General features: G+C 39.5%; 1 protein-coding gene across 1 annotated transcript in view; it reads right to left on the bottom strand.

Moving 5' to 3' along the window:
- Window positions 1–12,422, bottom strand: part of LOC109399288 (uncharacterized) — a 691,732-nt gene that overhangs the window by 43,343 nt on the left and 635,967 nt on the right. The window contains exon 5 of the mRNA XM_062854141.1: window positions 6,983–9,095. Within this exon, the coding sequence (XP_062710125.1) occupies window positions 6,983–9,095 (2,113 nt within the window). The remainder of the gene's footprint in view (window positions 1–6,982; window positions 9,096–12,422) is intronic.

The following is a 12,422-nucleotide window of genomic DNA, read 5'->3' as shown; positions in this document are numbered from 1 at the left end:
CTGAACGAGGGAACGGGAGTGTTGAGGGTGGAAGATTCACACCGGTTGGAGAGAAGAGACAATTGACTTCGATTGGTGGCGCATTCCAGTGGGATGTCGATTCGATTGAATGGCAGTTTCGATTATGGCAGGGGAGAGGTGTTCTCGGATGGCTTGAGAGGTGGGTTTAAAGGTATTTTCAAGGGTTTTTATTGTTTTTCGTCCTGTCATAGAAAAAAAAGGATTTACTGCTTTTGAGAAACATATCTGTCTCACTTATGATATTTTTTTTATGTGTATTTCTCTAGAGATTCCATCAAGAATGTTTCCTGAGTTTTCTTCAGAAATTGATTCCATGATTCTTTCAGAAATTCCTGCTCAAATTTGATTTATTTTTTCAGGGATCCCTGCAGAATTCCTACAAGGATTTTTTTAAAGAAATTTCTCTAGCGATTCCCTCAGAGATTCCTGTAGGAATTGTTTCACATATTCCTCCAGCGGATTTTCAGAAGTTTTTTTTTCAGAAATTGCACAAAAAATATTGGAAGAATTCTTTAAAGAATCCTCCAAGGAATTGCTAAAGAACCCTCCAAGAATGTCTGAAGGAATCCTTAGAAAAAACTCCTGGATACCTTTGGATATTACAATAATAAATTCTCAGAAATTTTCTGGAGGGATCCTTGTACAGAAATTCCTGAAACAATTTCTGGAGTTACTCCTGGAAAAATTTCTGAATGAATGCATGGAACTTTAAGAAGAAATTATGAGAAACTCCTGGAGTAACTCGGGAAGAAATTCCAAGGGAAAATTGTTAGAGAAATTTCTGGAGAAATCCGTAGAGAAATTTCATTCGAAATCTCTTAAAAAATATCGGAATTTTAGATAAAGATACTGATGGAATTCATGAAGAAATCTCTCAACAAATTTATGAGGGATCCCTAGAGGATTTCCAAACGAATTCTTGAAAGAAATCCTGGAGAATTCTTAGATGAATTTCTCATATAAATTATGAAGGGAGTAGTGCATAAAAATCCCCGAATTTTCTGAAAAAATTCCTACAAAAAAAATTCCTGGATGAATTCTTTAGAGAGCCACTGAAGAAGTTTCCGAAAAGTATGATTTTTCCAAAAAAAATTGAACGAATGCCTAAAGGAACTGGAGAACGCTTCGCAGGTATTCATATAAGAATTTCATTAAAAAATCCATAGAAATGCCAAAGAATAGATTCGGGAGTAATTTTTATAGGAATTTCTGGGGTATTCATATAATTGATTGATTGATTTATCTTTATTATAGAGACTTTCAGCCTTTGCCTGGCGTATTCATATAAGAATTTCTTTAAAAAATTCATAAAAATGCCAAAGAATAGATTAGCGAGTAATTTTTATAGGAATTTCTGAGATTGCATTTGAGAAAACTTCTGAAGCATAACCGAAAAATTTTCTAGAAGAATCCCTGAAAGTTCTGAATAAATCCTAAGCAATCCCTTGGAGAATATCTAGAGGAACTTCTGGACAAACTCCTACACAAACTGTCAGGAGGATCTATTGCGATTTTTTTTTAAAGAAATATAAAAAAATGTCGGACAGAATTCCTGAATGTGTGGAATACTACCAGAAGGAACCTTTTGAGAAATTCCAACGAAATATTATGAAAGAGTTACTGGAGCATCCATAAATGACGTAGTTTTTTGGCTGATTTTTGACACCTCCTGCCTTCTCGTAGCCTATTTTCTTCTATCTAATACATGGCTGGTAGCACAATCAGATACACCCTCTTTCTCCTAAAATGCTACATCATTAACGGACGGTCCCAAAGGAATATCCTAGAAGAATCACTGACAGAATCTCCAAATCTCAACGAAAAACATTCTCCCAACAAAAAATATACGCAATCCCAGACCTTTCGAAGCAAACTTTGGAAGAATAACAGAAAAAAATCTTGAAGATCTCCTAAAGTACATATTCCAAAAGAAAAAAATCTGGAGAAAATTCTGACAGTATTCCTGGAGGAAGTCCTTCAGGAAGGTTTGAAGAAATACATGAAGAATTGAATACATGCACGACATTTTGTGTCAATCTTTATGAAAATTTCCTGAAAAATCCGTGTTAGAATTCTGGGATAAATTCCTAAAAAAAACCCGTAGACTAGTTTCAGGATGAATCTTTTAAAATATATCTTGAGAAAATCTAGAGGAGGAATTGCCAAAAGAATCTCCGAAGAAATCTCTGGAGAAATTTTCAACAAAAAAATGGACCTGAATGCATTCTAAAGGGATACCTGGAGGGATATCTAGAGGAATTCTTGCTGAAAATTTTCGAAGAAATCCTTCAAAATTCTTCAAAAAATTCTGGAAAAAATATGATAAATCCTGAAAGAATCCCTAAAGGCGGTGTCCCTGGAGGAAATCCTGGATAGAATTTTAAAGACGTATATGGGAAGGAAAACATCATCGAATACATCCTACGAAAATTCCCGGACATGGTGTCTACTCATTAGACAAAATAAAATTCCCTGAGTTTTCCAGCTTTTTCCAGAGGGCAATTTTAAATGTTAACAATTCAAAAACTAGCCCAAATTTTATAAAATTTGTATATTTCTCAAAAATTATACAGAAATATCCTCTAAATTTAAGTTAAAAATTTTGAAGAAAAATGTCCAAGATTTATCATCTAAGAGATTCTACCAAATCGCTGAATTCTTTTAATAACTGTTTAACAAAACTCTTTCGAATATAATACAAAAATCAGTTAAGGAATTCTAAATTTTCCCCAAATTTCTTTTAAATTAATTGATTTTCTTCGACATTTCCTCCTGCAATGATATCCAAATACTCTTAAAAATCAGGGCAAAAGATTCAGGAGTTCAATCAGTTATTCCACAGACCGTCAAATTCCACACACAGTTTTGAATACGAACTTGGATGTTTGTACTCCGTGCTGGTGTTGTAGTTATGTTGAGATTTCCCTAATCTACCCATGATTCTTCCAGAATTCCTCCTTTAAATTCACTTCTAGTTTCTCGCAGAGCTTTTCCTTGAAATTATCAAAGGTATTTCTTTTCTGACTTTCTTCAATTTCCCCATGTATATTCAGAGGTTTTTACGTATATGCTTCCATAAATAGCTATTTTCAAGATTTTTCACAATTTCAGGTTTTTTTTTATGGTTTTTTACGGGGTCTCTGGGAGTACATACCAACCGGACTTTCTTGGAGAGCCCCTGGATGCCCCGGATTCCCTGGGTTGTTCCCGGAGATTTTTCCAAAAAATTTCCAAACTTCTTCCAGGAATTTGTCTTAGTACTTTCGGGGTAGTTTTCCAACAGTTTCTCTCGGGATTTCAGTAGCAGCACTTCCAGGAATTTTTTTTCCAGAGACAGTTTTCAGATAGTTCTCGTGGATTTTCTTGCGGGAATTCGCACGTAATTTCTCCAAGGATTCCCTTTAGAGGTTTTCAGAGATTTCTCTCGAGATTTCTCCAATGAGTCTTTGCGAAGATTTTCGCAAAATTTGACCGGATTTACATCAGATGTTTTTTCCAGGAATTTCTTACAATAAATCTCGTAAGTTACATATCCCAGGAGACATTACAAAAAAGTCTTTGAAAAACTCCTGCAAGAAGCAATTTTTGAAGAAATTCCAAAATGGAGCATCCAGAATCTCGGGATAATTTCTGGTAAGAGTCCGGGAAGAGCTTTGGGTATAATCCCGAGAAAATCTGTTAGAAAATAATCTCTGCAAGAAATTCGATAATCAACTACTAGGAAAAGCCTTAAAATCCCTAAAGGAGCAGTAGCTCCTGCAGAAATCCCGGAAGGAATCGTCTGTAAGAAGTTCCGGGAGGAACTCCGAGCGAATCTCAAAAGAAATTTCATGAATTGTACCAGCTGAAACTTCTGTGGAAATCCAAGAAGAAGCTCTAGAAGAAAACTATCAGAAATTTCCTGAAAAATCACAGGAGAAATTTCGGAAGAAATCCGGGAAGGAATTCATGCACTTAACTACAGCTCATTTGGCCCCTCGGCTTCAATGCCGTGCGTGCTTGTTGTGCACAATAGCCAGCGACTTCGGAGCTACGGGACAAATCGCTGTAGTTACGTGCAAGAAGGAATTCCTAAAACCCCTTGGAAGATCTTAAGCAGAAAACCCAGGAATAACATTTTCAAGAGGAATCCCGAGAAAAACAGAATTTCCGCGATCACATCTGCGGTATATCCAGAGAGAAACTCTTGTGGATATCTCGGTTTAAATCTTGGTAGAATATCACGGGAACTCTGGGAGCAATACTGGGGAAACCTCTAGAGAAATTATGTATGTCCCCCATAAAAATTCCAGAAAAAAAAATGATTGGAAATCCTGAATTCTGGAAGATTGTCAAAGAAGAATCCCGATCGAATCTTGGAAAAATGCTTGTAGGAATTCGGAAAAATCTCTGGAAGGAATTCAAAAATGAATACCAAGACAAATGGCGTGAAAAAATGCAGAATGAATCTTGTAAAAAACCTTGGGGCTGGGAGGAATTTCAAGAGGTATTTCCAAAGAAATTCATGAAAGAAACTCTGACGAAATTTATGGAAAAATCGTTGTAATCGATTTTCTAGATGGTGTCACTAACTCTACATAATCGAAAACTTTCTTATTCAGACCCACGGTGTAGTAAATTCGATAGACTGTATTTCTGAGTAGATCTTAAAGTATTAAAATTCGTTTCGTTTCCCTTTCCCGTTTACGATATTCTCTGAGTATTCCACGTTTTTCCCTGTTAAATAAAATTCCCGGTTTTCCAGGATTTTGCAGGTAGTAGACACCCTGCCGGAGGAACTTTTAAGAAGAATTCTTATTGAAAGCATGTGGCAAGGCAGGAATTTCACAATAATGCCCCTTCAGCGATAATCACAAAAAAAATAGTGATATAATAATGCATTGAGGGGTTTTCCCGGAATTATTCTTAATTAGGCGCATATTGAAGTCCTTTCCATGGGGGCGTTCCATAAGAAGGGCGCAGAAATGTGGAAACCGTGAGTAACCAGCTCTGATGTTACCATGACAGCACTGCCTGAAGGATTCTTTGACAGAACTTATGGAAGATTCTCAATAGAAACAGTAATCTGATAATTGAAATCCTGGAAGATTTGTAGAAGGCACTCCTGGAGGGTTTCTAGACGATATTTTTGGAGGATTCATAGAATGAGCAACTGAAGCATTCAGAAAAATAGTTGGACTTTTATGAAAAGAGTTCTTGAATGATTCTTGAAGAAACTCCTGGAGGATTTCATTGATGGGATTTCTGAAGAATATTCAGAACAAAAATTCTGCAGATTTCCAGAAGGAATAACTCCAGACGAGATAAGAGTTTTCAGGAAGATATCCTATTAGGAACTTTAGCAAGAACTCCAATAGGAAATCATCGAGAAATCTTCAAGACTATACTGGAGCAAATCCATCAGAAGCTACAGGAGAAATCTAAGGACGAAGTTATAAATTGGCCCAGAGAAACTCCTAAACATATTGCTGGATGAATTCCAGAAGGGTTTCCTGGAAGATCACAAAGGGAACTCAGGCGAAACAAAACAAAACAAGCAAAACAAGGGGTCAAACGGGTGAATTAGAGAGTCATTAGGATGCAATACATTTCAGAGAGTTCGTAGGAATTTCAGGAGGTTTTATGGGACTTACTGAGGCGTTTCTAAAGGTTTCAAGGGGCTCAGAGCTCAAATGGATTTCAGAGGACTTCAACTTGGGTTCCAGAGGCTTTCGGCAGGTTTATGAGGTGTTAGGGGATGTTACAAGATCTCAAGAGATTCAAGACTGACAAACACCCCTGAAACCCATGGTAACTAGACTAAAGGAATCCCACTATAACGTCCCTGAAACCCCCATAATGCCTCTGGAATCCTTGGAAACATGTTTGGCATTCCCTAAAACTTCCTGAATCGCACTGGAACCCCCTCTTCTTGGGCTCTAACAGCTAGTTTGTCCGTACTTCTAAATTGCTTTGATCATAATTCGGCAAAACGACTTTCTCGACCAGATGGCATTGAGCCAAATGGCCGGACACCGTCCAATTGAAATAAAACAAAATCGACTCATAAACGACGAGCTTGCATCCCTGAAAACAATATAGTTTCAATGTTTCAATTTTCCCAAATCGTTTCACTTCGGACACGAACACATTCATTGGCCACAACCGGAACAGGGCACGGTTTGAATTACCCCCTATTCTATTTCAATTTGCAACACGTACCAAATCGGCACCACTTTCAAACCATTATACTCAATCCATCCCACACTTTGATTTGATTGTTGCTTTCTTCAAATAATCTACGACAATTGCCAAGCCACGCAACACATATGGGGTACTTGAACCAGCAGCATGGTGTGACGAAGTTCGACACACCCAGTACTGTACGGTTCCTCCAAGACCCAACAACAAGCTCGTAAATCCGTGACCCTCTCGTTATCCACCCAAGCAAATCAAAACAAACCAACCATCAAACGGGGTTTATGGCAGCGGCAGGGTAAATTCGCGTGAGATCCGTGCTAGTTGCACTTTGTATTCAATGTGAATGTGGCATTATGGCGTTTCCGGGGAAAGATTTCGTTTCCGGAACTTCGCCGGGTCCCGGTTAATTTGTTGCGCCGGCCATAGAATCAAAATCCTCCACTGAAACTGAAACTTCCCAAACCCAAGAAGTCAAACGAACTGCTAATAGGTAAGTCGTGATCTGAAATCGATTTCCCTCTTCCGAGGAAGGTCCATTCTCTCCGGTGATGAACTCCGACCGTTTTGGACGCGTCATTAGACGCGTACGGTCACTAAATTAGAATTTTATGCGAGCTCGTTAGCAACACGAGCGAAACCGTTCGATCGATTCCCCCCCCCGGTCCATTTCCCATCATCTTTGACAAAGCGTGTCGCGAAAAAATTAGATTCAGTTATAATCGCCCCAACAAAATGGACCCATTTATGAATAAAACATTACATCGCGCTGATGATGACTTACCTCCGTCGGAATTACCGTCGCGGCCTGATCCGTTGACAAGGGGTCCATTTACAGCTCCATTATCGGATTTTACTCCTTCGCCGTTTTGTTCTTGTTTCCCGTTGCAGGAACCCTCCTGTCGCGCGTTTTCTTGCATAGAATCATTCGGACTTACGACATTATCTTGCTGTTGACGCTGTTGATACCGCAAACTATCCAAATGGTTCACTAAGCTCTTGATCACAGATTCGCTCGTTTCGTCCCTAGCCGACGCAACGATGGTCGCCTTATCCGCCTCATTATCTGGGTCCACCTCCACTATGGTCTTAGTCGGCTCTTGCCCCAGCCGACCGTTCCCAGTCTCTGACAGTAGTAGCTGCGCAAAGAACTTGTCGTCATCAATCACTTCATTTTCGACTAAAAAATGGACCTTCTTGCGTGACCCCAAGGCTACGGACCCTCCTCCGTTCATCGGAGTTGGCAAGTAGAACTGCGACGCCGAGTTTCGTTTGGCGTCCTTACTGGGTGCAGTCTTCGCGCTTCTGGCACTAACGGAGCCGGTTTTTGTGAACACATTCTCGTCCGAAGTCAGCTTGGCAAGACGCTGCACTAGCGTCTGATTCAGACGGATGGTATCGTAGCTGGGTTTGTCCGGTGGACCCGCTGGAGCACTGACGGCCGATCCCGGCCGCTTCAGGATCGATTTGATTGCACTTTGTGTCACTTCGGACGAGATCTGGGAAGGCAGGGACTTGAGGTCATCATCTTTGGGCGAAGAATCGTGTTTATGCTTGGTTCTTGGAGGTCGCTCCGGAATGACGTCAACCCGGTTCTCTTGATTTGGATCGGGTTGAACCTCTACTGGGTCGTATACGTACTCGTCCACGTCGTCGTAGACAGGTGGTCCTGCATCACCATCAAACAGTTTGATTCTTTGGCCCGATATTGCTGTTATATTATTGATGGCCGGATTGTACCGATTAGCGTACAAGGTATCCAGTAGATTTTCGTACTTCTGCGAATGTTCCGACAAGTCGTAGTCTTCCGAACCGTTCGTCGGCGAGAATTCGTTGTTCAACCCGCTACTCAGCGAAATCAGGTCATACGGATTAATATCACAACGCAGAATTGATCGTCGGGCTGCTCCAGGATCTTCCGAATCAACCAAGGGAATCTCCTCAGGTTCCACCCAGCAGTCCTTGAATCCCTTATCCTTACCACCCCTACTTGCACTCAAGCTCCTCGTTCCACTACTTTTACTCCCAGTCGGAGACACAGCTCTCTTATCCACTCTACTTCGCCCCTTCGATGGACTCGTACTTTTGGCTCGTCCCCTCAACTTCTCCTTAATGCTAGTCTTCACAGATTTGCTTGCTTGCTCCGGCTGGCTCAGTCTCGATCTCCGCATAAAGTCGTACGGATCACCCGCACTGCCCAATATCGAAGGCCTCGACTTCTTCCCGTAGGTAGACGCCAGCTTCAGCGTTCCTCCGGCTCTCACAGGAGGCGCCAAAAACGTAGCCCCCGAGGTCAGCCTCATCGTGCCTCCGATCGGGGCCAACGGAAGCCTCGACCCCTTGCACTTCTTGCAGACGCTCGCCTTCTTGACGTCCCGTTTGGTTCCATTCAGGTACTCCGGACAGCAGCAGATAACCACTGCTACCTCTGGTCCCGGGCCGGGCATCGGACAGAACATGGGGTGAACCATCGCCGGTGGCGCGCCCGGCTGATGGTGTGACATAGGGTACCCGGGATGCGGCATCGGTGGCATTCCGACCGCCATAGGCGGCGGCATTCCACGCATCGTGCCGTACATCCAGGTCGATTCGGCATACTTCATCGAGTGCGTTGCCAGTGCTAGCGGGGAAGGGACATTGGCGGTGGCAGGGTGGAAGCGGCCTTGTTGCTGCTGTTGGATGTGCTTTTGTTGGATTTCCGAATAGTCTAGTACCTCGAGGGTGATGGTCGAGGAGGACGAGGAAGATGAAGATGACTGGGCGGATAGTTTGGACGGAGAGGTTTGGTTGGACGAGCTGGTGCTGATTTGGGAGGCAGAACTGCTGATCTTTTCGCTGAACGGCTTGGTTAGCTTAAGACGTTGGCCCCATGTCCGCTTGGATTTGTCGGTGGTGTTCTGGAAAGAGGGTGAGAGAATGAAAATGTTTAGAAAATTATACGAAAATGAAGGAAGAAAATTTCAAGAAAAAATTCAGAAGTTTTCAAAAATTTCACCTTTTGGCATTTCTGTAGAACAGAATTCTAGAGTTCCTTCACTTAGAAAGTCTTAGAAATTACAATAGTAGTAAAAGTATTTTCTGAAGTATTTCAGTTTCAAATTTCAAAGGCCAGCTTATGATTTCAAATATTCGTACAAAAATTCCACAGAAAAAAACTTTTCAAAATTATTGCTGAAACTTTACTGTATTTATAAAAAAACTCAAAAATCTAAATTTCTTCCCTTTTAAACCACTTTTGTATTTTTCAAACATTTCTTAGAATTACTATATCAGAACTTTGACTAGAAATTTTGACAAAACACTTACAAACAATTCTAAATAAGCTTATGCGTGAATGATTCTAGAAACTTCATGCAATTTAGAGCACCTTTTCCATGGGTTGCCACAATTTGTTTCCTTTGTATTTTACTGTAGAGATTGCCTAAGGAAAATTTCAATTTAAAATTTCCTTAGCAGTTCCGTTACGATTTCCACCAAAAATGTTCAATCAAATACAATGCAAAAAATTACAGGAGTTCTAACGTAGTCCCGCTTTTGAACTTTTTTGAAAAGTGTGAATAATTAGCATTAAGTTAAAATTCACAAATACAAAGAAATTAAAAAAAAAACGTTTTTGAAAATTGTTCAAGATTTTTTCCGCGATCTCTACCGCAGTGCTTTGCTGTTGATGAAATATCCAAGAAGATGCCAGTAAAAGCTTAATTTTTGCCATAACACTATTAGAGATACTTTCAGGAATCACAAAAGTTTTCATTTATTTGGTCTTCTCCTAATATACTCTCTGGGATTTTTTTTTTAGAAATTTTAATAGTGCAATGACTTTATTTCTGAAACAATCCTGTTAAGTAAAAAGAAAATCGCGTTAAGTACTGTTCCTTACAGATATTCCCCTAACAAGCCCAGGTTAATCATCATAATCCTGTTAATTTTCCAAAAAAAAAAATGAAAATACTGTGGAAGTTTTTATTCCAAATTTTTAAACAGTTTTGAGAAAAAGAAAATCAGAAACGGAATTTGTAAGCACTCTGATGGTAGAAGTGAAATTTTACTATGAAAAATAATTTAAAAAATTGTCAGTAAAATTAAAAAAAAAATTGAGGGGGTTAGAAGCAAAGGGGTGTAAGTGACAAAAACCCGCTTCGAGTAAATAAGGTTTAAAGTTTTATACCAATTTTTCATCCAGTTTCAAAATCGACCCAATTTTCTACTACTTATTTTGTTTTTTCAAATTATCGTGAAAACAATCTTTGAAAAGTTATTGAAAGCTTGAAATCAGACGACTTTTTTGATAGGCTCAGCTAAAAATTGACAAAACGGCCACTTACACCCCTTTGACTCTGGGCCCCTCATTTTCAAAATAACGCCACAGAAAACAAAACGAATACTTTGATTTAGTTGATTCTCGATATGCACATTATGCACATTTTACCTCGATTTAGTTAACTCTTTTTCAATTTTTGTCATGTTTGGTCGCTGTGAAACTGTGGACAAGTTTAATCTTATTTATGTTCTGTTATTCTACGCTACAATAATACAGTACAATCACACGTCCACAGTAATGCTTCATAAGCTTTCTTTGACTGTCATTACATGATCATGTATATTGAGTGACAAGCTCATTGATAAAATGTGCCCAACAAAGTCGAAAAAAGTTCCTGACCAGAAGGAAATCGTACTCGCTATCTCTGGACTGGCGATCCAAAGTCTTCTTCACTAAACTTATGAGGACCGTAGTTGGTAGCAATTCTTCCAAGAGTTCTTGAAAAATTACTCTCTGATTTCCTTTGAACATGCTCTCCGTGATTTCTTCATGGAATCCTTGCGGATTTTTTTTCAGGAATATTTTCTGACGCTCTATCTAGAATTTGCTACGGGATTTCTTCATTGATTTCTCCTAGGTTTCCTTCTGAGATTTCTCCCAAAACTCGTTCAAAGATTCTATGAAGGATTCTCTCGGAATGCCTCTAGATGTTTCAAATGGATTTTTTTTTCCTGAAATTCCTGCATGGGCGTCTCCACGGATTTTTCCGACATTTCCTCAGAAATTCATTCCACAATTTATTAAGGTATTCCTATGGGGATCTTGATTCCTATCATTAATTCATTCCGAATGTTTTCTTTTTTATTTCTTCCTTCAGGATTCTTCCCGGGGCTCTTGTTAGAATTTTTCCTTCATTTCTTCAGTGACTTATTATTGGGTTTCTCTCGGGGTTCCTCTCGGCAAAATTCCCCTTTCATTGACTTTTCTTAGGCTTCTTCCATGGGCTGTTTCCGGGATTCCTTCATTTCATTGTGCCCTTCTGGGATTTCTCCTAGAATTTTTCCTACACTTTTTTATTTTTTTTTTGTTTTTTCAATTTTTATAACTTTTTCACACATTTTATCTAGGGTAGAGGGTCAAAACTGCGTAAGCGTATTTTGAGTGTTTAATCCTTATTTGAACCGATAATATATAAAAATAGTTATAGAACTTGGAAAAATATTAAAAAAAAAAAATAAAAAAAAAAAGTTAAATTGTGAATCACATTTTGGTGGTGGATCATAATGAGCAGCTGAAGCTAATGACAAACAACTTGCATTGATAATTGGGAAATTGTGAGCAATGGATGTTGCTCACTTTGTCCCACTAGCTAGATATATCTCACTAATCCGCAAACAGAGCTGAGCAGCACTGTTTTAAGCATAACTATGAATTTTCAAAGAGGTCTCTGAGGACATGTGTGGAATCGTAACACATATTGCACCATAATTCAGAGATCACTGAAGCTGTTCGAGCTCCAATATCAGTAGTGGTTTCGCTTCACAGCATAGATCACATTATCGGCAGCATCCGATCGAGTAGCCGATGTCATGGACTCCTTCTAGTTATTTTTTATTTTTATTTACGAGGTTTTTAGCCCGGGGCTAGTTCATCTGGAGAGCCACGGCTTTACTTCGCTTCCGCAGGAAGAATTCACATTTGGTGAGTACGTCGAGAGTGAGATTCGTTCCCTGGTCCTCGACGCAATATTCACGTCTGCTCTGACCATCCCACCAGGTCCACTCCAAATTTCTTCTGAAATGTTTTCAGCAATTCTCAAAAAAAAATAATAATAATGGTTCCCCCAAAAATTTCCCCAGTGATTTTTTTTAAGAAAATCTTCCATGGAATACTTTCAAAATTGATCCATAGATTCCTTCAAAATTTACTCCAGAACCATTTTTTTTTTCAGAAATTTCTCCGG

Source organism: Aedes albopictus, chromosome 2 (assembly GCF_035046485.1).
Source record: "Aedes albopictus strain Foshan chromosome 2, AalbF5, whole genome shotgun sequence".
In the NCBI taxonomy this organism is placed as follows: domain Eukaryota; kingdom Metazoa; phylum Arthropoda; class Insecta; order Diptera; family Culicidae; genus Aedes; species Aedes albopictus.
The sequence above is the reverse complement of the archived record's forward strand: the minus strand, read 5'-3'. Positions and strand labels throughout refer to the sequence as shown.